Below are 22532 nucleotides of genomic sequence, written 5' to 3' on the forward strand. Positions count from 1 at the left end.
GGTTATAAGTCTTTGCTCGATTGGCGTAGAGCATGACGCCAGGGGCTGCTTCTGACGGTGGGAGAGATTTTATTTTTTGAAGAGACACTTTGCCAACAGTCTGAGGCTAAGAGGCAAAGAAGGAAGGCCCATAGCCAGGGAGACAGACCAGGGACAGACTGCACTTGCTCCTGGTGTGGAAGGGATTGTCACTCCCGGATTGGCCTTTTCAGCCACACTAGACGCTGTGCCAGAACCACCTTTCAGAGCGCGATACCATAGTCTTTCGAGACTGAAGGTTGCCAATACATACACGCTGGCGATTCCAGCTCATTCCAGGACTGTGTTGTTTGGAACTTTGTCCTGCCAGGTGATACCGAGAATGCGTCAGAGGCAGCGCATGTGGAAAGCGTTCAGCTTCTTCTCCTGTTGTGAGCGAAGAGTCCATGACTCGCTGCAGTACAGAAGTGTACTCAAGACGCAAGCTCTGTAGACCTGGATTTTGGTATGTTCCGTCAGCTTCTTGTTGGACCAGACTCTCTTTGTGAGTCTGGAAAATGTGGTAGCTGCTTTAGCGATGCGTTTGTTTAGCTTGGTATCCAGAAAAAGAGTGTCATAGATTGTTGAGCCAAGGTACACAAAGTCATGGAAACCTCCGCAGAGATTGCAATGCAGGGAGGTGAGTCCACATCCTGAACCATGACCTGTGTTTTCTTCTCCAGCATCTCATGAACTGTTTTAGCAAGGCCTGCCAAGACTTTGGACTGACAATCAGCCTGAAGAAAACACAGGTCATGGTTCAGGATGGTAATTGATTTTATCAGTCTGTTAAATGCATTTTGGTGTTGTCGTGCTTCTGCTGTGTTTTGTTTTGGTTCTGTTGAACACATTTGTAATTTGCAAAGGTAATGGGATCTTCCCTTTTGGTGCTTATATAGCATTGTGGAGGTAACTATTGGCTGTTTGAACTGCAGAGAGATGCTTCCACAGAGCTTTATAAAATATGGTCTTTGGGATTAATTTCCAGTCCTAAGGAGAAAACTATATGTTAAATGCAAATATATATAACAAAACTCCCCAACATTTAGTTTTTGTAAACAAAAGCATCTTTGGGAAGGGATGTATTTACACAGAGAAGTGAGTTAACCCTTTTCACTGCTGACTTCTCAGCTATAGTTTCCCCTACCTAGGTTTTTCCTCTCAGGCAGTTCCAGCTGCATGTTTACTCTTTACAATCCTAACCCCCTTTCCAGCACTGACATAAGGGCAATGCAGCTTTGAGGTAAAGGAACAAACATTCCCTTACTTTTTGGAGTCCTCCGTGAGATAGAGCACTTGCCCCATTGGCACCGCTATGCCAGTGCTGGAAAGCACTGACATAAGGGGTTAGGATTGCACCCTAAACCTACAAAATAAAAAAGCAGTTTTGTGGGAGTGTAGTTTCAGTGGAAAAAACACTAAAGAGGGAAAGGATAAAGCACACACATGCCCATCATACCTCCATAGAAGAACACCTCCCTCCCCATCAGATTTTGCTGATGAGATTTCGTCGCACACACTTGTGCCGAACATTGCTTCCGTTAAGGCTAGCAGCTCCCAGAGGTGAACATTAGATTATTTAAAACATTCTGGACATCCACAGTGTTCAGGAATATCAAATGAACTAGTGTTTTCTTGATTTTGAGGGTATTTTAATGGGTACTATGTATAGTTTCTTCAAAAGAGCAAGACATTCACAAAGAGGGAAGGAAGTTGGCAGCTCTAAATTATTATTTGTATTTAGTTAATATGTCCAATTCTGCTAAAGACTTATGGGAGGGAATATTCCTGATGACTTATTTTCCATTTCTTTTTTAAATGAAAAAAAGTGTCAACTGCTTCCTCGACCCCCTTTTTTTTTGAATTTGCAATAATTATGAAAATATACTCTGTCAGAGTTCTGGCTTCACCTTGGCACTTGCTCACTGTCTGTATCTCTCGTTGGAAGCCTTCCTGTGGCTGTCTGCACTTGACATGTGCTTAAGTTTAGTTTGTAATCTGGGTCAAGTACGTCAAAATATTTTCCAGTCAAAATTTCCTCTGCCATTTTTTTTTCCTCTTTTCCTCTTGGCTGCAGCAGTTAAAACAAATTAATGAGGCTTGGAAATCCTGCTGCTCTGCTTCACGAATAACTATCATTGAACCTCTGGAAGAAGGCCAGTTAATGTTCTGACAGGGATTTTCGTCATGTCCTTTGTTTTTGTGAGCAGAGCGTGAAATGTAGAGCTCGGTGATCATGACTGGGCAAGCGATGGATATTTTAAACATTCAGTACAGATCTTATGTAGAATTATACATGGCACGCTTGAATATTAACTAGGCAACAGTAAAATAGACATCACTTTAACTCAGCGGTTTTCAACCGCTATGCCATGGTACACTGGTGTGCTGTGAGGCTGCTTCACGTGTGCGCGGCAGCTGTTGCGCGCACGGGAAAAGGGGCAGCCCGCAACGCTCCTGCTGTTGCCTGCTGCGTGTGCTGATTGGGCAGGCAGCTAGAGAAGTCCAGAGCTATAGCTCCCAGCAGGTGGGAATGTGGAGGGCGTGAGGGTGAGCAGCGAGAGCAAGGAGGGAGTGAGAGCAAGCCTGAAGGTGGAAGCAGGTAGGAGCCAGAAGCAGCTGGCTGGAAAGGATCCTGGAGAGACCCCAAAGTGATCCTGCCTGCATTGCCTTCCCCTGGCAAGGCTTTGGCAGGAAGGGTGCTGGGCCACAATCCCATCCACACTTACCTAGGGGTAAGCCCCATTGACTATAATGGGGCTTGCTTCTGAGTAGACGTACAGAGGCTTGGTCGCACTCTTTCTTGAATAAATGACCAGGCAAGTGATGCTTTTCTTCCCCCCACCTCCTCCCCTCCTGCACACACACCCCCATCATAATTGCAGTTTACCCCTCTCTTTCTGCCCCTCCCCTCCCTCTTCCCCACCTTCCAAAGTTCAAAACCAGTTGCCTCCCATTCATTCTTTCTCTCTCCCCCCCTACCCCAGTGAATCCTGTACTTGTTTCAGCCACATCTTCTCACTGTCCCTCAAGGCACATTTCTCTAGTATGCTCAGTCTCATCTCTCTTTGGCAACACTTCCTGGCATATCAGAGCACATCAATTGATTACAGTTTGAACAGAACTGCTTCAAAACCTTTCCAGAAACCACATACACCTGCCTCTCCAAGTTTCTTGGGAATTTCTTTCATTGTCATGTAATGATCGAAGGCTGGAATCCTAACCACACTTTTCCTGAGAGTAAGCCGCATTGAACAAAATAGAACTTACTTCTGCGTAGACATGGTTAGGCTTGTGCCCTTAGTTATATTAATTAAATTAATTGTAACATAATAATGTAATTAAAAACTAGCTGTGTGCCTTGACAACTTTAGTGCCTTGTCAGTGTGCCGTGAACTGAAAAAGGTTGAAAATGGCTGCTTTAACTATTGAGTGGGCTGCATCACTGACACCGATTGTGTGCAGATATTGATTCTCTCCTTTTCAAGTAGCACCAGGCTTTATGATATAAACACTGTGCTAGGTGCCAAAAAGAATGTAGAGGGGACGTCTTAGGGCCCAGTCCTATCCAATGTTCCAGCACTGATGCAACCGAAATGCAGCCCCAAGATACAGGAACAAACATTCCCTTACCTTGAAGAGCCCTCTGTGATTTTCCCCACCACCACAGAATGCAGCCCATGCCCCATTCACAAGGCTGCATCAGCACTGGAAAGTTGGATAGGTTTGGGCCCTTAATCTTGATTTAGATAGGGATGCATGCAGAATACTTGAATGTTAGACTTCCTTTTTTTGTTTTGCTAATGTTTGTTCTTGGTTTGGTCTTGAAGTACATCAAAGCACAGTAGTGTACAGTACTTCCACATAATCCTGCCCACTCTCATCAGAGAGGGCACTGCTGAGAGTGCCACTGCAGGGAGAAATGAGGGATGCAGCAGCAAGAAACAGGGCCTTCTCATGCGTGGCACCACTTTTATGGAATTCACTACGAGAAAATCTAAAATCTGCCCCTTCAATAGAGAGTTTCTGGCAAGGCCTAAAAACATTTTTATTCACATCAGCTTATGGGGAATGGGCAAGGGTGGAATACTTCTGGTTGTCTTCTTTGTGGCCTGTTTTTATTACGTATTCATTTTTTTTAGATTGTTGTGTATTTCTTTTTTACTTGTCACCACCTATAGGTTTTTAGAATTACTGTATTATTTGCTGTGCTGGTTTTAAATGATCTAGATTTTAACTGTTTTTATAATTTTGTGCTGTGTTTTTATGTATTAAGTTTTGTAAGCCACCTTGAGAAATGTGGGATATAAATAAATGGGGTTCAGTTTTGTTTTTCAAAATAGAATGGATAAAGGAGCAGAAGTATAAATTGTACCTAAATGACAAAGCATGAATAGTTATATTTTATTTATTTGCTACTCTTATTTTTCTGTATGTGCAGTAAAAACTTGCTTAACCAACACTTTGTTAACCAGCATGCTTGGCTAACTGGCATCTCTGCCCACCCTGATGCTATAGATAGAGGTGCCGGTTAACTGAGTTTGCCCCTTTTAACAAAGTGTTGCTTAATAAGCTGGCTGCCTGTCATCCCTTTCCATCACTTACAAGACAGAGCTTCATCTGCAGTGCTGTCCTTCCTTCCTTCTGAATGCTCTTTACGAATGAAGACTGTGGGTGCTCTGACCCACAGATTTAACTATCTGCAGGTTTTGACATCTGAAGGGGTTCTGGAAACGAACCCCCCATGGATGCCGAGGCACCACCTGTATGTAGACGCGAAATGAGAATGAGATCAACAAGGAGCCTGCATCATCCTTTTCAAAGAGGCAGTCCACAGCATGCAGACCTTTCATGGAGTGGGGCTCAGTTAGTTTGACTGTGACTCTCAGTTCTGTTCCTTGAAGCTTACTGGAGATCCTTGTGAGTCATTGGCCTACAGGTGATCAAAGACTCCTTCTCTCAGGCTTTAGATTGCTCGCATTTTAGAAGGCCAGTAAATTCCACTGTCACACAATAATTGAGTCACTGCACTTTTCCATGCAGGGATCTGAATTAATGAACAAATACGTTGGAGAGTCTGAACGTGCCGTCAGAGAGGTAAGCTGTTAATGAATTTAACTAGAACTTTTAGGTGTAAGTCTATAAGATTGTGTGGTGTTTACCTCTTTAGCTACATCACATCGTTAAAAATATTGTAGTCATTGCATTGCAGTAATTAATTTTCCTAGACTCTATATTGTGCCAATGGTTACCATCTTGTGTCATGTGTTTATATGCTGAGGTCTGTTTGAATATATATTTACCATATTACACAGAGAGAGAGAGAGAGAGAGAGAGAGAGAGAGAGAGAGAGAGAGAGCGAGAGAGCGAACAGCAGGGGGGGTTCTTGGATGAAAGAAGTTGAGATAGGGAGGCCTTCAGGTCCCATCCTATTTCCACCGATATCATTGGGAATATGATGGAGCCAAAAATAATGAACTAACTTCAAGTCTGGCTTGAACCGAGCTGAAATGACTTAATTTGAGACTAGTCTTTTTATCAGATCAAGCCTAGGGAAGATGGCCTATATCTAGTGTTCACATGCTTTTGTTCAAGTGTATTATTGTTGTGTGAATTTCCATTGAATGTTTATGGTGGGGTCCTATCTATATTAAAACATATATGATTATTTCTTTTGCCAAAAGGCTATTAAAGCAGTGCACAATCAAGTTTAAAATACAATAAACCATCACCAGCTTAGTTAAAAAGAGTAGCCTTAAAAATATAATTAAAATACAGTTATCCACTGAGACAGAGGAAACCAACAACTCAAGGTGGACAAACTATACTTACACATGTCATCAATTTACTGATACAGTCAAAGACCAGCATAGACAAAATATGACAATACAAAAGCACCATGCTTATGTTGCTAACATGTCAAAAATGTGGATTAAAAAGAGCTAAAGTTCCAGCAAATTAAAATACACGATCCATACAACAACAGTAAGTAAGCATTAGAATTTTTCTTTGTTGCTAATAATGCCTTTGCAAGTTATGCGGGTGGCTGCCAGGAAACTTGCATTCTAAGTTGTAAAACACAGATTGGATCCTAAGAGGATCTTCTTGGTGATCTCTGCATCATGCAGACCTGATAATTTTCACATGAGGGGCAGCTCAATCCTAACCTGCATTAGAATAGGGAGGTGGTATCTTGGCCTGCCCCATATCCAATGCAGGGTTAGGGTTGGTTGTGGCTCAGCCCGGGGACAGGGGAATGCATTACCCAATGGGGTACTTAGATTTGTGCAACCTAAAGAGGTGGCACAGATCCAAGCAGTCTGGAGCTGCTCTGGGCTGCCTGGGACCAGGGTTAAGGATTTGGTACAAGTGCCGGATCCTGGCTCCACCCCCTGCTCAACGGCGGGCTGCTCACAGGCCCGCCTGCCACCTGCCCTCCCCTTCCCCCCCACCCAGAACGCCTCCTTCCTGCCCTCCCCCCACCCCAATCCCTGTGCCAGCTTAACCGGCATGGCTTACCTTTTGTGCTGGCCCCACAGAGCTTGGGCCAGCCTCCCTCCTCTCTCAGTGTCCAAACGCCCCTTATGGCATGTTTGCGACACCTCTGGGCTGGTGCAAGGGACTTGCGCTGGCCTATCTCCTTTTGTGGATTGCTCTCTCATTGCTTTTAGTTGAATTGTCATATGTACAGCTGTAGGCAGGACTGCAGTTGTTACCTGAAAAAAGGGTGTGTGATCTTCTTGTTCCATACAAACAACATTTAATGGTCATGTTAAAAAGTTTGCAACCCTGAGCAAATTCTTTGTCCATATTGCTTGTCAGTCTGTGACAAGAGCAAGATTCATGTTGGCTTGTTCTGTACTCGTGATAAGTCCAAGCAGTTCCTGGGGACATGTGCATGTCAGAACCAGGCAGAAACAATTAGCAACAGGCAATTGTAATTTACAGTGATTCCTGTAATCAAGCTGGCTGGAAAATTGTGATTGCTGCTGCAGTTGCTGAAATGCTGCTGGCCTCCTTTGTGTATAGCCTCGTACATAATGTCTCTGCAGGGTGGGAGCTATGTGTGCGAGTGCTAGCATATAGAATAAAAAGTTTTGGATGAGCTTGCCCAAATCTGGTGCTTGAACCCTGGTTTCTCCATTCCAAGTCCATCTTCTGTCCTCTTAATCATACCAACTCTCATATTTTTCTGCTACATTATATTACTTTCCTACACTGTTTAGACTTCTGCTGTCCTGCCAGCACACAGATTTCTGCAAAGTGTGAAGCTAAAATAATTCTATGACCAACAAATTTGTAAGCGGTCATGGAGATACATGATTCTGTGGGAGTTGTTCAATAGAATTTTGCGCATGACGGTGTTCGAGCCGTTGAGTTGAACCACAGTTCTTAACTCAGGCTAATTTTGTAGCAGTCAAAAACTGTTCTTGAGTTTAGAAGTGTAAAATTCCTATCAATTATTATTGAAAGACTTTGTTCAGTAGAAATATTTAAAAGGCACATGATCTCTATAGGGCAGTGTTTCCCAACCTAGGGGTTGCTACTCCCCCCCCCCCAGCCTACAGGAAATGCTGCCTTGCTCCTTAAGGCGAGTAGCAGGCAGGGAGACTGGAAGTGGGTCACAATTACATCACAAAGCTGTTCTGAAGCACAGGGAGACAGACTCAACTGCAGCACCCCATCTCTGGCTGCAAGTACTTAGTAGTTCTCCAACCTTCAAGCAAAGGTTGGGAACCACTGTTACAGGGTATGACAGTGTTAAGCGATGTATGTGCACACACACACTCTCCATCTTCCTCTCCAAGGAGCTGACAGTGTTGTGCAAGTTTCTTCCAGTTTTAGTCATGTAACAAACCGGTAAGATAGGTTAGATGGTAGGTGACTAATGATGGTGGGTGACATTGAACTTCATGGCTGAGCGTGCATTTGAATCCCTAATCCAAGTCCACCCTGTTTATCCATGGAACCAGTGGATTTAACTCACTGTGGTGGAGGGCTGGACCTGAGCCCCAGATGTGACTGGAGGTGTTATCTGGTTGAGTTAGGGAGGGTTTCTGATTCTCCCAGAAGTGCATTTCCAAAACCTCCAGAGGCATTTCTGTGGCCCGGAGAAGGCCATGCATGGTCTTTTTGGTCCTTAGAACTCCTATGGCTGTGACCAGAGAACCATCTCCAGTTGTGTCCAGAGGTCATATTGGACCGGACCCGCTAATTTGCTTAACTGTGGAGGGTCTGGGAATGGATCCCCTCTGATACCAAGATCTAACTGTATGTTAATCACTATCCCATGCTGGCTCTTTTAGAGGTTCTAGATGACCCAAGGTCATGTTATTAGGGTGCCTCATGTGAAAGCCCTGTGGCTTTAACATGACATTGCAATTTATTTCAACCACCAAGGATAGAACATGGATGTCACTCTCCTAGAAGTGAGTCATGTTGGATATATGTATTTTGAGTTGCATGTGACTGCTTGCAAGTCGAGTGCCGCAGACTGGATTATTGTTTATTTCCTGTTCTCTGACCAAAAGATGTTCTCGGCCATGTATATACATTAGATTTGCTGGTGGTCTTTGCAGAAGTCTCAGTTGCCAGTAAGTTTCTCGGTTGCTGCTGTTAGGAAAATGGTTTGCAGCCTAAAATACTAACCAAACAAGATCCTTGCTTTTGTGTTTAATTAGGGAGAGGCCCAACACAGGGCTCCAAATGCAGTGGAGCTGAGCTCTGCTGGTCTCACCCTGCTCCATCCCCTGCCACGCCTCTCCCACACTCCCCCTGCTCCAGGATGCCTCCCCCTGCCTCTCCCTATGCCCCCACTTACCTCTTTGCCGCCCAGCACTCTCATGGAGCACCGGACGGCGGTCACTTGTCCTCCACCTGGCACTGCGCTGAGCCAGCGCCCACGTTGGCTGGACAGTATGTGTTGTAGGCATGCCTTATGGCACGTTTGTGTTCACTGCATGCTGGCGGTGATCCAGCGCACCAGGTTCTGGATTGGGACCTGAGGCAGCAGTTGGGGGAGGGAAGGAAGCTACAATGGGGTATAATTACTTTTATGTATGTGTAATAGTAACTATTTAAATGCCGTTTCTTGATGCAGCCATCTAATGAGATTATACTGGGAGGCAGCAACTGTAATCTCATCTGCCTGTAACTAGAAATAACATTGACAAAACATTTATTATGTCAGTAATAATACCGCAGAGCTATTGCATCATCCCTGCTCTTTGTATGAATACTTAAGTGGGGACTGAGGGTGGGGAACTACACAGTGTGCCCTCTTACATCATACTAGTGTGGCGCTGGTGAGCTCTGAGGTTTTAAATGAAACTTGCCAAAAATATCTTTCAATGATCTGACTTTCATTGTCATCTTGTCACAGATCTTTAGGAAAGCCAGGACTGTTTCCCCTTCCATATTGTTCTTTGATGAAATAGATGCCTTGGCAGTAGAACGGGGGAGGTAAGAATAATTATTTACAAAAAGTTCTTATTTCTGTAAGGCACTTCCAAGATACTTGTGATCCATGATTCCAGGTCTCATGCTGCTCTTTCTATCCATGTACAGTGTGTATTTTTGACAAGTAAGGTGATGGCTTTTGTAACTATCTGCACTGAAACCTTGGGAAATTTATTTCCCTAGAGGCCTAAGTGACAAGCAATAACTACAGACAAGTTATTTCCCCACTTGTGTTAAAACACTTTAAAACTGTCCATCAGTTTGAGGCTTAGAGCCCAATCCTGTGCATGTCTACTCAGAAGTAAGTCCCATTATAGTCAATGGGGTTTACTCCCAGGAAAGCGTGGGTAGGGTTGTAGCCTATCCAGTTTTCCAGTACTGGTGCAGTTATGCCAGTAGGGTGTGCACTGCATCCTGTGGTGGGAAGGCAGTCACAGAGGCAGCCTCAAGGTATGGGAACATATGTTCCCTTACCATGGGGCTGCATTGTGGCTACACCAGAGCTGGAAAGTTGGTTAGGATTAGGCCCTTAGTTGTTTATCCTGGTTTACAGCCCATATAAGGCCACAGATGTGACATGGAAGATCTGTGATCTGATCTCCCAACTTTTGTTTAATTCTAAAGCAGCTTAGGAGAGAGGAAGAGATGAGGGCTTCTGATTTTGTTGAGCAGTGTTGTCAGGGACTGTGGTTGAACCCTTTTCCTGTGAACTGTTTGCCTGGCTGAAATTTCTTTGGAAGCTGCTATTAGCTCTACTGGAAGGAAAAAGTCAGGCACTTGTATTATGCCAGCCTTTCTCCTTTTGACATCCAGCCAATGGTAGATTTGGGAGATGATTTTGACAGTTCTGAAACAGAAATATATCCAACTTTTTGCTCTTTGATACAAGTTGCTTGTGGTAGTTGCTATACTGCTATGCTGTACTGGGGGTGGCAGCCATACTTCCATGACACTTCCATGAATGGAAGCTGTCTTCGAGAACCGAAGGAGCATTCCATCTGCACAGTGATCTCTTCTGCTGTCGTGAGTGGAATACTTATTTTGTTCAAGAGGGGTGCTTCATGTGTTTGTGCTGACAGAAGTGTTACTCTGGGTACTACCCTTGGTTTCCTCTCTACTTTTTTCCAGTCATACTTACAAACTTTGGAAGTTTTTTACTACTACACTGAAGAACATTCAAACTTCAGTCTTATACCCAGTATAATGAAGAGATCAACAAAAAAATGAAAATGGCTAACTTGTACCACTGCATTCATAGGGGCCTTTTATCCATTTCCCCCCAACTTTGCATATATGCAACAGGGATCAAATGTGTGCACCTGCGGGCTGGGCAAAAATGGGTTAAAGGATGTTTCTAATTTGGGGGCTAGGTTCACTTCCCAAAAATCATTGTTTTATTTGGACACTGATGGAGAAGGGAAAAGAACATTGCCTTGGCCTAGCTTCCTTGGAGATAGGAGAATGGCCTTCTGCAGTCATGTTCCATTGGTGACATCTGGTTTTTTTGGAGCTTGCAAAAGAGCAGAGTAGGCCACAAATATTTCATTGTCAAATCTGAACCATATGGGAGGTAAAATATGTAACATAGTTCTCATAAAATTCATCTGAAATTAAACGGTGTAGGAAACCAGACAAGGCACTTATTGGGAGTGGGCTGTTTTTACAGGCTGATTTTCCACAGTAGGAATTTGCAAATGCATTAGAGATGCTAACAATTTGCAGCCTCCAGAGATCCATTTCCTCCTCTATAACCAGATTGAGGTTTTCAAGGAAACACCTGTTGATATTGTCTCCCTAGCCCCCCAGAGCTTTTTCACTACAGAACATGCTGCTGTTATTTAATGTCCTGTTTCCTTTCCCCAAACACACTTCTGGTAGTAATTTACCCTCTTATTTGGCAGCATTTGTGTAAATGTAACTGGAATGCAGGATGCTTCAGGTGGTTAGTGTTTATGGTGAAAAGTAACATGCCAATATCAACTGCCTATCTCCATGATATAAACCAGTGATTTTCAATCTTTTTCATCTCACAGCACACTGACAAGGCACAAAAATTGTCAAGGCACACCACCAGGTTTTTGACAATTGACACCATGCTGACAGTGGGGGCTCACATCTCCCATTGGCCCTATTAATAAATGACCTTCCCCCAAATTCCTGTGGCACACCTGTGGACTGCTAATGGCACAGTGGTTGAAAATGGCTGATATAGACTATGAAAATGTAAATTTTGAAATGCGTAAACTTACTTAATATATAATTGAAACAGAAGAAAGATTATGCATGTGATAATGCAATGAATGCTGAGTTGATACTTCTGTAAAGGGCCGCTGTGTGCCTAACTGCAAGGCCAGTTGTAACCCAGAGCTCCCTGAAGTTCTCATTTGGGGGCTCAGGAAGATAAAGTGAGCCCTCAGAGCCAGCCTGAGAAGGGGAAAAAAATGAGCATTGTCAATTGTAAGTAAAAAAAAGACAATAACTTAACTGGTGATTTTTAATCTCCTCCTCCATAGGTAGATTGCACTCTACCTGTGTTGTGGGGCTGTGAGTTCCTATGGAAGTTCCTTACCATAACAGGAAGCAAAGAAAACTGCTTAAAACAGGGAGTAGTTAACTGCATGGTTAACTCACATAGTTGTTCCCCTGAATTACTTGATGAAGATTAGAATGGTACACCTCTTGGCATAAGCAGTAAAGATGTACAGAAAAAAAAAAATTCCAAACAAAAAAGGTAGGGTTGATGGGGAATGTTAGAAAGAATTTGTGGTTCTCCTAGTAATGGTTGGGATGTCTATCTTGCGTTTAGCGATGACTGGGTTTAGAAAAAAAGCAAGAAAATTGCTAGGGCAGAAGAAGGACTGAAGGATAAATGAGAAGAATTATGCATGATCTGCAAATAATGATAAAAGTGGATGGAGAAATCTGTTTCATAGATTTGCAAAGATGAATTCAGAGAATAAAATGAGAGGTTTCGTTTTGAGGTGTTGTGGTTGTTCCTGCTGACTATCATAAAACCGGTTTGGCAGTTGGAGTTGTTACAGTATTTAATAAATCTCTCCCCCCCGCCCCCCGTTGTATTTGGCATATTTTAAATGAAACTGACCAGTTCAGTCCAAATTTACAATAAGGAACAATCTGTACTACTGGAAAGATGGATGTCTTCCCCATTTTGCTGTGGTTCTGACTAATTTTGGGCTTCATTTTAAGTTAGCTGTGTTTTCTTGGCACTGATGCAGAAAAAAAGTCTGCATTGAGGTCATGTCCACATGAATGTTCCAGATACAACTGTATGCTAGAAGGAATGTTTGTTTCTAAGTAATCCTTTCCTTCTCAAAGCTTAAGATTCTTCACAGATTGTGCAGCTGCAGAGAATTATGGGTACTTGTAATTCTTTGGTATCCTGACCTTGTAAAACCAAATTCCACTGACCAGTAGAGATTGCCAAGAGGAAATGGCTTGGTAATTAAACTTGAAGGTGATGAATGAACATGGCTCTGTGTAAATGGTGTTCAAACAGTCTGTTTGCTGAACTTGGGATATCTACGTGCTTTGGAAATAGGATGATGTTTATGTATGTAGAATGGTGGAGAGTTTAGGCAATAGACATGTTTGTTCCTTTTTGTTTTTTATAGGCAGCTTTATAGCATGAAGAAGGGTTGGAGTGATGTTAAATTCCTCTTTTAAAAAGTCATCCCTTTGCTGTACTTTATTAAAGGCTGAGAACTATATAAGGCACCTATTCTGCTTTTTGAGGCTAGGCATAAAGCTTTATGAAAAGAAGGTAACCTCTCTGCTCCTCAAAATATAGCCATTTAGCACACAGCATTCAAGTTATATTTTAAACCCCTGGTTCTCAAACTGGGATCCTCTTTTTAGAATGACAATCTGTTGGGACACACTGGAAGTGATGTCATTAACCTGGAAGTGATGTCATGGTGGGAAGTGACATAATCAAGCAGGAAAATTTTTATAACACTCCCATATTATAACACTCCCATATTATAAAATCAAATTAAGTAAATTATAGGTTAGTAATAATAACTATAAATTAAAAATATATATTTAAAATAAAGTGGAACCCTCCCAAGCAGCTGCTGATCTGTTTTAAAAAAAATTTGAAATGAGCCCCATTGACTATAATTATTAAAAAGATATACGTAGTAGCCTGTTAAAAGTACAGGTCTGTAACACTTCCCTAATGCAGTCCCATATCATGGAAGCGTCAAGCCTAATATATTAAAAATAAAATACACATTGGAATGAATGGGGAACCACCTGAAATTGGCTCGCAATCCACCTAGAAGGTTCCGACACACAGTTTGAAAAACACTGCTTTAAATGCATGGTGCTTCTTGGGGACCAATCTGGAAAGTCAAGTGGTTTCATTTGAAATAGTGGTAAAAGAACAGGCAGAAGCAAAAATCTATAGTCAAAGGTATAGACTTCAGGCATAGTTATAATTAGCATCTGAAAATGATATAGAATGTGTATGACATTAGCAAGTTAAATTCAGAGGTAATTACAATGAACAGGATGTTTTGGGCTATACTTGGGAATTTTATATTCCTTTCTGCACTTTAAATCCTTTAAATCAGGGGTCTCTAAACTCTGGCCCGAGGGCGAGATGCAGCCCATGGCGAGCCTCTATCTGGCCCGTGGCCAGCCTCTGATCCCCTGAGAACCTCTGGCCCAGTTGACCAAACACAACCAGAGTTGTGCTTGTGGGGTGGGGGAATGGGTGTCCATTTAAGTGTGTGCTTTATTTCTTGGGCTGTGTTCGTTCTTGGAGACGTTCTGGACATTTGAGCCCACTCATTTATTCATTCATCTAAGTTCCATCTTTAATGTATTTATTTAAATTTTATATTTAATTTTTTCCCCCGGCCCTCGACACTGTGCCAGATATTTGATGCGGCCCTTCAGCCAAAAAGTTTAGAAAAGTTTTAAGAAAAAATGATGTCTTAAAAAACAATTTCCACTTTAGTCAATTGTTAGTTGCCATGCAGGGATATATGAGCAATGGCCCAATGCTGGATGGAGAGGTTATAGTACCCTTAAAGCCTTGGTTTTGAGGATATTTACAAATTTCTAGGTAAGGAGTGCTCTCCGCTGTGCGTTAACCATGGTTAAAGTCAGTGCAGATATAACAAGCTGTGGTGAAGGGGAGGGAAGAGGGAGAATTTGTTCCCAAGAGGGTGAGGGGCTAGATAGAAAGAATAATAAAACTGGGACAGAGTTGATGAATGCTGGTTCCTTGAAATTCTTCCATCAGTGGATTCTCAGGTGCATCTGACTCTTACTATTGTGCTGAAAGAACTGAAGGCTGTCTCTGCAAATAACGAAAACTGTAGTATGCTCCTATAGCATCCACTTTCTCTAATTAAACTATGATGTTTCTTCAACTTTACTTTTTTTTATTTTAAAAAAGTGCAATTCTTGTACCTCTAAGGAACGCATAGTTACCATGGCTCAGTGTTTCTTAACCAGTGGTACGGATACCACCAGTGGTACTTAAGGTGGTGGCCGGTGTTACGTGCGGGACCCCCAGACCCCTGCTGCCTGGCAGCGAGACTAGCAACACAATGCGACAAGCAACGGTAGGAGGCTTGGCTCAGAGGGCAGAGCTCCAGTGAGTGTTTTATGTGTGCTCAGAAAAGCCCTCCCATCTGTCCTGAGCCTCTTGCCGGTGTTTGTTGGGTTATATCTGGCCTCCAAATCCAGAAGTGACACCATCGCCAGTTATTTCTTGTGGTACTTTCAATAGGTGGACTATGCAAAGTGGTATAGCAGAGGACTAATGTTGAGATACACTGCCATAGCCTCTTTGGGAAGGAGTATCATGTGATTCTCTCTCATTTCCATCAGAGTGGCAAAAAACAGGAGTTGTCTTTCCTGAACTTCCATTTTCGGCTCTAGTAAAATGAGTTCAGCATGTCTGGTACTTGCATTGTTCTTAATCTTGACCAGTCTGAGTCACTCCATACCTCTCCATTCTTGAGATGAGCTTTTTGCAGATGATGTTCTGTGCGTGCCTGATACTGCCAGTTTCTCACCTGCTTTCTTTCAGTCTGCAGTTACGACAGAGCTATGCACAAGTTCTTCCTCACATTCGATGCTTCCAAGTAGGCACACTAGGCTATCCATCTGCAATAGTTTCAGGGCTGTTAGGTGAAGTAACATACTTCAGCAGCAAGTCCCCTCTTGCTATTCTCTTTTTTTTGTCACTACTCTTGCTACATCCTGACTAATCTGAGCCATCCAGGCTTCAAATTTTTCTTGTGCCAGAGTGATTGCTGTCTATGGAAAACCATTGTCTGTGATAGTTCCCCCTTCTGGTTCATCCAGGGTTATTGCCTCCTGGAAAGCTTCTTCCATCTGAGGAAGTACAAGTTGAGTCTTCTTATTCTCGAGGGTTCCATTCCCAGGACTCAGCGGATGACAAAAATTGCACTAAAGCAAATCCATTTAAAAAATAATGTCCTTTTGCTCAGTGATTTAAACCGCCTTGCTGACCTTTGTAATGGATCAAGCAGTCAATCAGTCTCTCTCCAGGCACTTAGAAAGGCTTCACTCCAAGGCAGCAATCTCTCCCTTTACCAGGAGCTGCAGCATGGGTGGAGGGGGGAATGGAGGAGGTGATAATACTGCCATTTAGCATTCTTTCACATACTCAAGGGGAAGGGTAGGGTTGCTTGCCTCAGAGTGGAGCTGTTCAAAGTGCCTAGAGAGAGAATGATTGATGAATTGTCAGCTGGCTGCCCTCTCTCTCATTAACGAAGCTATTGTTAAAGGATTTTTTTCCATTAACTTAAAGGGCCCTTCTCATCACATTGAGATAAAACTGCAGGTGAAAAATCCGTGAATAATTAGGCTGTACCTGTATAGAAAGATCTGTATAGAACACAGATCTTTCTCACTTCCTCCAGTTCTCTACAGCTTTGCCCTAAATCTCTGACCCTTTAACAATTAGTGTTGAATATTGAGGAACTACAATAGTAACAGACGCATAGTAGCTTCAGTGACACTGTCATCAGAATAATCTCATAGGATGTCATGTGCATCAGATTTCAAGAACCCAGAACAAAGCATGCTGTTTTAGTCCATGTCCTGCTATGTATTCAAATTATTCATCATGGAATTTAAGGTAGCATATTTGGAATTTCCAGGTTTGGTAACTGCTTACTTGCTGTCTTAAATTCCTTAATTTCAAGCAGCCATCTAGGTTTTCAGACAGTGTACAGTTGTATTACATTTGCAAGCAGTACTGAACATGCAAGATTGCTATCAGACATGTAGAAGTCCTTTTGAATGGATCTTGTTGGCAGAAACATTTTAATGGCATAGTAGCATTGGTTGGCTGACAGTGATGATATCTGATCTGTCCTTGTTCAAATGCTGTCATTTTCTTCTTTATCTGTGCTGATTTTGTTGTGTATGTGTTCGTTTTGTGTGTATGTGTGTGTTTTTGCATAACAATGTAATTTTGTAAAATCAATAAAAGTTACATTAGAACCCATCCAGGCACTGACCAGCCAGAAACCCCTTTTGCTTCAGGAAGTATCATGTGCCCTCAGACCATGCAATGGGCCTGGTGAGTTCTGCTGTTGTTGGTAAGGCACCCTAAAGTTTTTCCTGTGGCTATTTTGTGTGTTTAGCCTGTAAAAGGCTGGGGGGGATGAATGCTGTAGTGCTCTTCAAATATCTGAATGGCTGTCACATGGAAGAGGGCAGATTTGTGTTCTGCTGTCCCAGAGAATAGAACTAGCATTTATAGGCTTAAGCTGCAGGAGGGGAGATTTCGGTCAAGTATCAGGAAAAATTTCTTTGTGAGAGCAGTTGGACAAAGGAAGTGATTACTAAGGGATCAGTGGTGGTTTCTCCATTGCTCTCGGTCTTCAGGCAAAGTCTTGATAGGTACCATCTGGAGATGCTGTAGAGAGAATTTTCCTACTTCAAGCAAGGGTTGGATTAGATGGGCTTGTGCCAACCCTGTGCTGCCCTGTTGTATAATCTGTTAGCAGATACGGAAATAAGCATAATCCTCTATCACACAACTCCAGTGTCTTGAGTGAATGAGTTGAGTGGTCCGGTGACAGCTTCAGCCACGTGTGTGCTCATAAAGGCATTTCTCATGCCACCACAAAGCACTCGACCAGTTCACCACATACCATACGTTTCACAGATCAGCTCAAAATGCATTTTCAGTATTCCCGCTTGGTCATATGAAAAGTTTAATCTTATAAATATTTGAAAATTAAGTTTCTCAGTCCCCAGAGTGTACTCTGTCTTATAGAAAGAGACAACAAAGGTCTTGCTGAGTGTGAGACTGATTAGATGTTTTAGCATTTGCTAGTATTCAAACCAGAAATTCCTGGTATTATATTTAAATATTGATATAATGTTCTGCTGCAAGTGGAATCCAGGCTTGTGTCCACATTGTAGTCTGTAGTACTTCCAGATTAAACTTCAGTTGCTTCTACAGTAGACATGATTGATTGCCATTCTCAGCTTGATTAACTTTCAGGAATGCACAGAGGGAGAAATGCTGAGAAAAACAGAAAGAAAGGAAATGGAAAATGTACTGTTAGGTTTCTTCTTTCAAAGACATCTGCATGTAAGCAGAGAAGAAGAGGGGAATATTGAACATGATCAATTTTCTGCTATGCATAAGTTCTGTATTACGCTTGTGAAGTTTCTACTGTTGTGTAGGCCAGTGGTCTTTAACCGTTTTTATGCTACAACCTCAAAAAACAAAGGCTGAGACTGGAAACCTACAGCTGATCCCGTCCACCTCCAGGAATTTGATTTACCCACCCCCTGCCCCTGTTGCCACCCACTCACCCCATTTTCCAGGGATAAGCAAGTCCAGTGTGGCTTGACTTGAGTTGAGTCACGAATCTCCACCCCCTGTGACTTGACTTGAAAATGAGTTATAATGAGGGCATTTTCTGAGTTGCCCTGAGCGTTTTTGTGACTCGAAAAGACTCAAGTCACGAGTTGTTCCCTTTAAAAAGCCAACAGCGGAAAAAACTGGAGCTGCTGCAGGGGTGTGTGTGTGTGTGTCGTTCTCTTTAACCACTCCCCTGATGACCCCATCCCATCTGTAAACAAGGGAGGGGGTGGTACAGACTGTGAGAGAGTGGGGACAGAAGCAACAAGAGGGAGGAGGGTCATGTGCAGCAGCTGCAAGGCTTACCATGATGACCCAATCCTTTGCAGCCTTACTCAGAAGTATTCCCAATGCAGCCAGTCATTCAATGAGGCTTCCTCCTCCTAAGTAACAGTGGAGTTCACCAGTGGTTAGAAGGGGTGCCTCACCTTGGCTTGTAAAGGTGACTTTCTCGGGTGTAAGGAGAGCCTCCTTGAGTGTATGCAGGTGTGTCAGTTGTGGTGCTTTTCCATGGACTACAATAGGGTGGTTCTGTCTCACCTTCTATCCCACACTGCATGTCACTGCTTCAGAGCTATTCCTAACGGTGAGGCTCAATGCAACACAGTGCTTTGCAAGCCTTGTTTAGGCTCCCTGCAAAACTTAGTGCTTTTTACCCTCTCTAGTTATGCCAGTGGAGTCATGCGGTCGGAGTGATTGCTATGAATTACCTCTCCTCCTCCCTGGGCTTTTCCAGCTGATTCTAAGGCAAGAACCCCCTTGGGCTCATCCGTCTCCACTATTTCATCCAAAGAAAATATCAGACTGCCCATCCTTTGTCCAGTGATCATCAGTTCCTATCAGAGACGTGCAAAAGAGCCTGCTCCTATCCCCCCCCCCCCGATGCAAAAGCAAAACATTTACCCTTCCCTGCCTCCTGGCTGGAAATTCCCTGCTGCTTGCCAGATCTGAAAGATGGCTCCACGAGGTCTTTTATGCACCAAAAAAGGTAAGTAAGCACACCCAGACACAGGCAGACTCCAGTGTGGGGAATCATTGGTTCTCAACCTTTTAGCACCAGGATGCACTTTTTAGAATGAGAATCTGTCAGGTGGACCCTCTGGAAGTGATGTCATGACTGGAAATGACATCATTAAGCAGGAAAATTTTTAACAATCTAAGACTGCAGTCTTACCTGGTGCAGGGGAGGGCACCAGGATGCAGGTCTCTTGTTGTCGTGTGTGCTCCCTGGGGCATTTGGTGGGCCACTGTGAGATACAGGAAGCTGGACTAGATGGGCCTATGGCCTGATCCAGCGGGGCTGTTCTTATGCTCTTAACCATATATGCAGTCAGTCCTGAAGCATGGTGTGACACTGTTGCACCACTCTGTGTGACTCTGTTTCCTAATGGAAACTGTTAGGAAACTGTTCTTAGTTAAAACTGATTAGTCTTTCACTGATGAAATGATAATTCATAAAAACGAGGTTTTCTGTTACAGTAGAGGTGAAATGACAGGTTTTTATAAGCCATTAGGACTGTATTTCTTTATTTAAATTGATATCACCATTGTTGATTGCTGCTGTTGAAACAGGGTGGTGATTTCTTTATTATTATTTGGGGGGGAAGTAGTACTTTGGAAGAGCATGTCCTTCCAAACTCATATTTCACCAGAACTTGTGAAGGGAAGGAAATAAAACAGTGTGACAGTTAATTACAGCCATGGCAGTTGGCCTGAAAAGACAGACCTGGCAGGTGTGCCTTGCTGACAGTTCTCCTCCTGTGAAAGCCTGACAGAAATGTCAGACTCAATAAATTCTTCAGACTGTGTGATTGGGGTGACTTTAGTGTGGAAGTGTGTTAGCAGGCAGGATTTTTTTTTTTTTAAGGGGGGATATTTTAGGAATGCTTTTCCCTCTGTAGTTTTTAGAAAAATTAATGACACTAGTAGAAAGGTCTGTTTCAATGGATGATATTTTTTTAGTGGTTTCAACTTGTTTGGAGCATTCTGAAGTGTTATTTTAACATACCTATAAAATACAACTGTTTTCCAAAAGAAACTTGAAGTGAAGCAGCCCTTATAATTTCTCTCCACTACTTTTCCTTCTCTCGCTTTATGAAAAGAGTGGGCGAATGGTTGGTTTGTTAATACTGTTGGGATAGTATGTTTTAATAGTACTCTGGAAAGCCGTGTGCTATCCAAGGACCACGTCATTAGAATTTGTGAGGGGAAGGAAATAAAACATTGTTTTTGCATGTTTTTTCCTGTCATAAATCTGTATTAATTTCTTATGTCTTCTGCACAGTCCTCACATCTTCCCTCAAAGATGTGTCTGTGCTACAGAAAGGTCATATTTTCTAAGTATTCCAGAGTGTGGTATTACATTTTCCTAGCAATTTCTGTAGATAGAACATTTGTTGCCACTGTGATTGTTGTGTATTTCAGACACCTGTTGGGTATCTTGAACATCATTGTTTGATTAATGACAATAAGATCTTTGGAAGTTGTGTTCTCTTTGGCTGTATAGCAGCAATACTGAGTGTGCGTTTCCCCCCCCCCCTCTTGTTATTATATAATAGTTTTGCTGGGGTTGTTAATTAAGTCCCAGCAAAAATATTTGCCCTGAACTTCACAGCCAATATCCACAGATCTCAATGATGAATAACTACATCTTCATTTTGTCAGTAGTTATATGTTGACATTTTATACATGAATGGGTATGCCATGAACTTGGATGCATTTGACTTAATTGTGCCTTCAGTGTAAATTTCAGAGGAGGCTTGAAAATAGAAGGGAACCAGAACTTACCATTGGTCACCCAGTACAACACCATAAGTTCTGCTCTAAAGAACCAGACATAAATTATCACACCTATTTACTTGTGAAGAAAATGTAAGCAAGTTTGTTTGATATACACTGTGTGGACTCTTCCATCCTTGAAAGATTTTAGAATAAAGTTTCATGGTATTACTGAAAAGACCAAAAGATATTAGTACCTTCTAGAAGAGGAAATTGGGATTTGTGGCACATAACCTGAGACAAACAGTGCCAAATACATGTTTGATTCATGAATAAAAATGAACGAAATGCTTTTCCACATTATTATTATTTATTTATTTATTTATTTATTTATTTATACCACTTTTCAACAAAAAGTAGTTTTGATATCCATAACTATTTTTTGCAAATCATATTTTTTTTAATGACCTGTGGTTTAAAAAAAATTGAAGTAGAGCATGTCAGTGTTAGGAGGGCAGGTGCTTCCCCAGCCAAACAAAAAATGAGCTTAAGTTTACTATTAACTGTTCATAGCTTGTTTCTGTATAGAACATATACTTTTGGTCTGATAGACAGTTGTGTGTGTTCTTTCGACTGCTTCCTTCCTAAACACAGCCTACAGGCTCCTTGAGAGTCATGACCCACTAGTTGAGAATCACTGCTTCAGTACACCCTATCATGCTCAGAATAATTGCTTTTGGAGAGTACTAAAATGCTAATTTTACTCCAGCTTTGTGATGGATGCTTATGAATGACTTTGTGAACATCCATGTTTACCAATCAAGGGTGGCCATTTTTCCAAGTTAGTTAGGATCAAATCCTATCCAACTTTCCAGCCTTGGTGTAGCCATGCCTAAGGGTTGTGTACTGCAGCCTCTGGTGGGAGAGTAGTTATGGAGGCCTCCACAAGGTAAGGGAATATTTGTACCCTTACCTTGGGGCTGCATTGCAGCTGCACCAGTGCTGGAAAGTTGGATAGGATTGGGCCCTTAATCTAGAATGAAAAATACACTTGGTGTAAGCTCTCATGCTTGTCAACAATTCTGGGAATGGTTCTATTTGTAATTGTTTTGGAGCAGGGTCATGTTGCATGCTGCTAACAGTGGTAAATAGTTTGGCTTTATTTCGTTGGTTTACAATTTTGAATCTAGAAAATGGGCAGTGTAGAACGCGTGACTCGTTTCATACAAAACTGTAAGCACAAACAGAGAGCTGGGCATGCTCTTCCAAGTCTTAGGGCACAATCCTAACCAGGTCTACTTCTAAGTTCTATTTTGTTCAATGGGGCTTACTCTCAGGAAAATGAAGTTAGGATTGCAGCCTTAGGGCGCAATCCTAACTGCTTATGTCAGTGCTTTCCAGCAGTGACTTCAGGGCAATCCTGAAGCAATGCAGGATTGCTTCCAGG

General features: G+C 42.5%; 1 protein-coding gene across 3 annotated transcripts in view; it reads left to right on the forward strand.

Moving 5' to 3' along the window:
- Positions 1-22532, forward strand: part of AFG2A (AFG2 AAA ATPase homolog A) — a 209324-nt gene that overhangs the window by 37181 nt on the left and 149611 nt on the right. For 2 of the 3 annotated variants that reach the window (XM_066632442.1, XM_066632441.1), the window contains exons 12-13: positions 5062-5115; positions 9401-9480. In XM_066632442.1, coding sequence (XP_066488539.1) covers positions 5062-5115; positions 9401-9480 — 134 coding nt within the window. The remainder of the gene's footprint in view (positions 1-5061; positions 5116-9400; positions 9481-22532) is intronic. The other variant, XM_066632443.1, reaches the window with a different exon arrangement.

This window comes from Tiliqua scincoides, chromosome 6 (assembly GCF_035046505.1).
Source record: "Tiliqua scincoides isolate rTilSci1 chromosome 6, rTilSci1.hap2, whole genome shotgun sequence".
NCBI classification, from domain to species: domain Eukaryota; kingdom Metazoa; phylum Chordata; class Lepidosauria; order Squamata; family Scincidae; genus Tiliqua; species Tiliqua scincoides.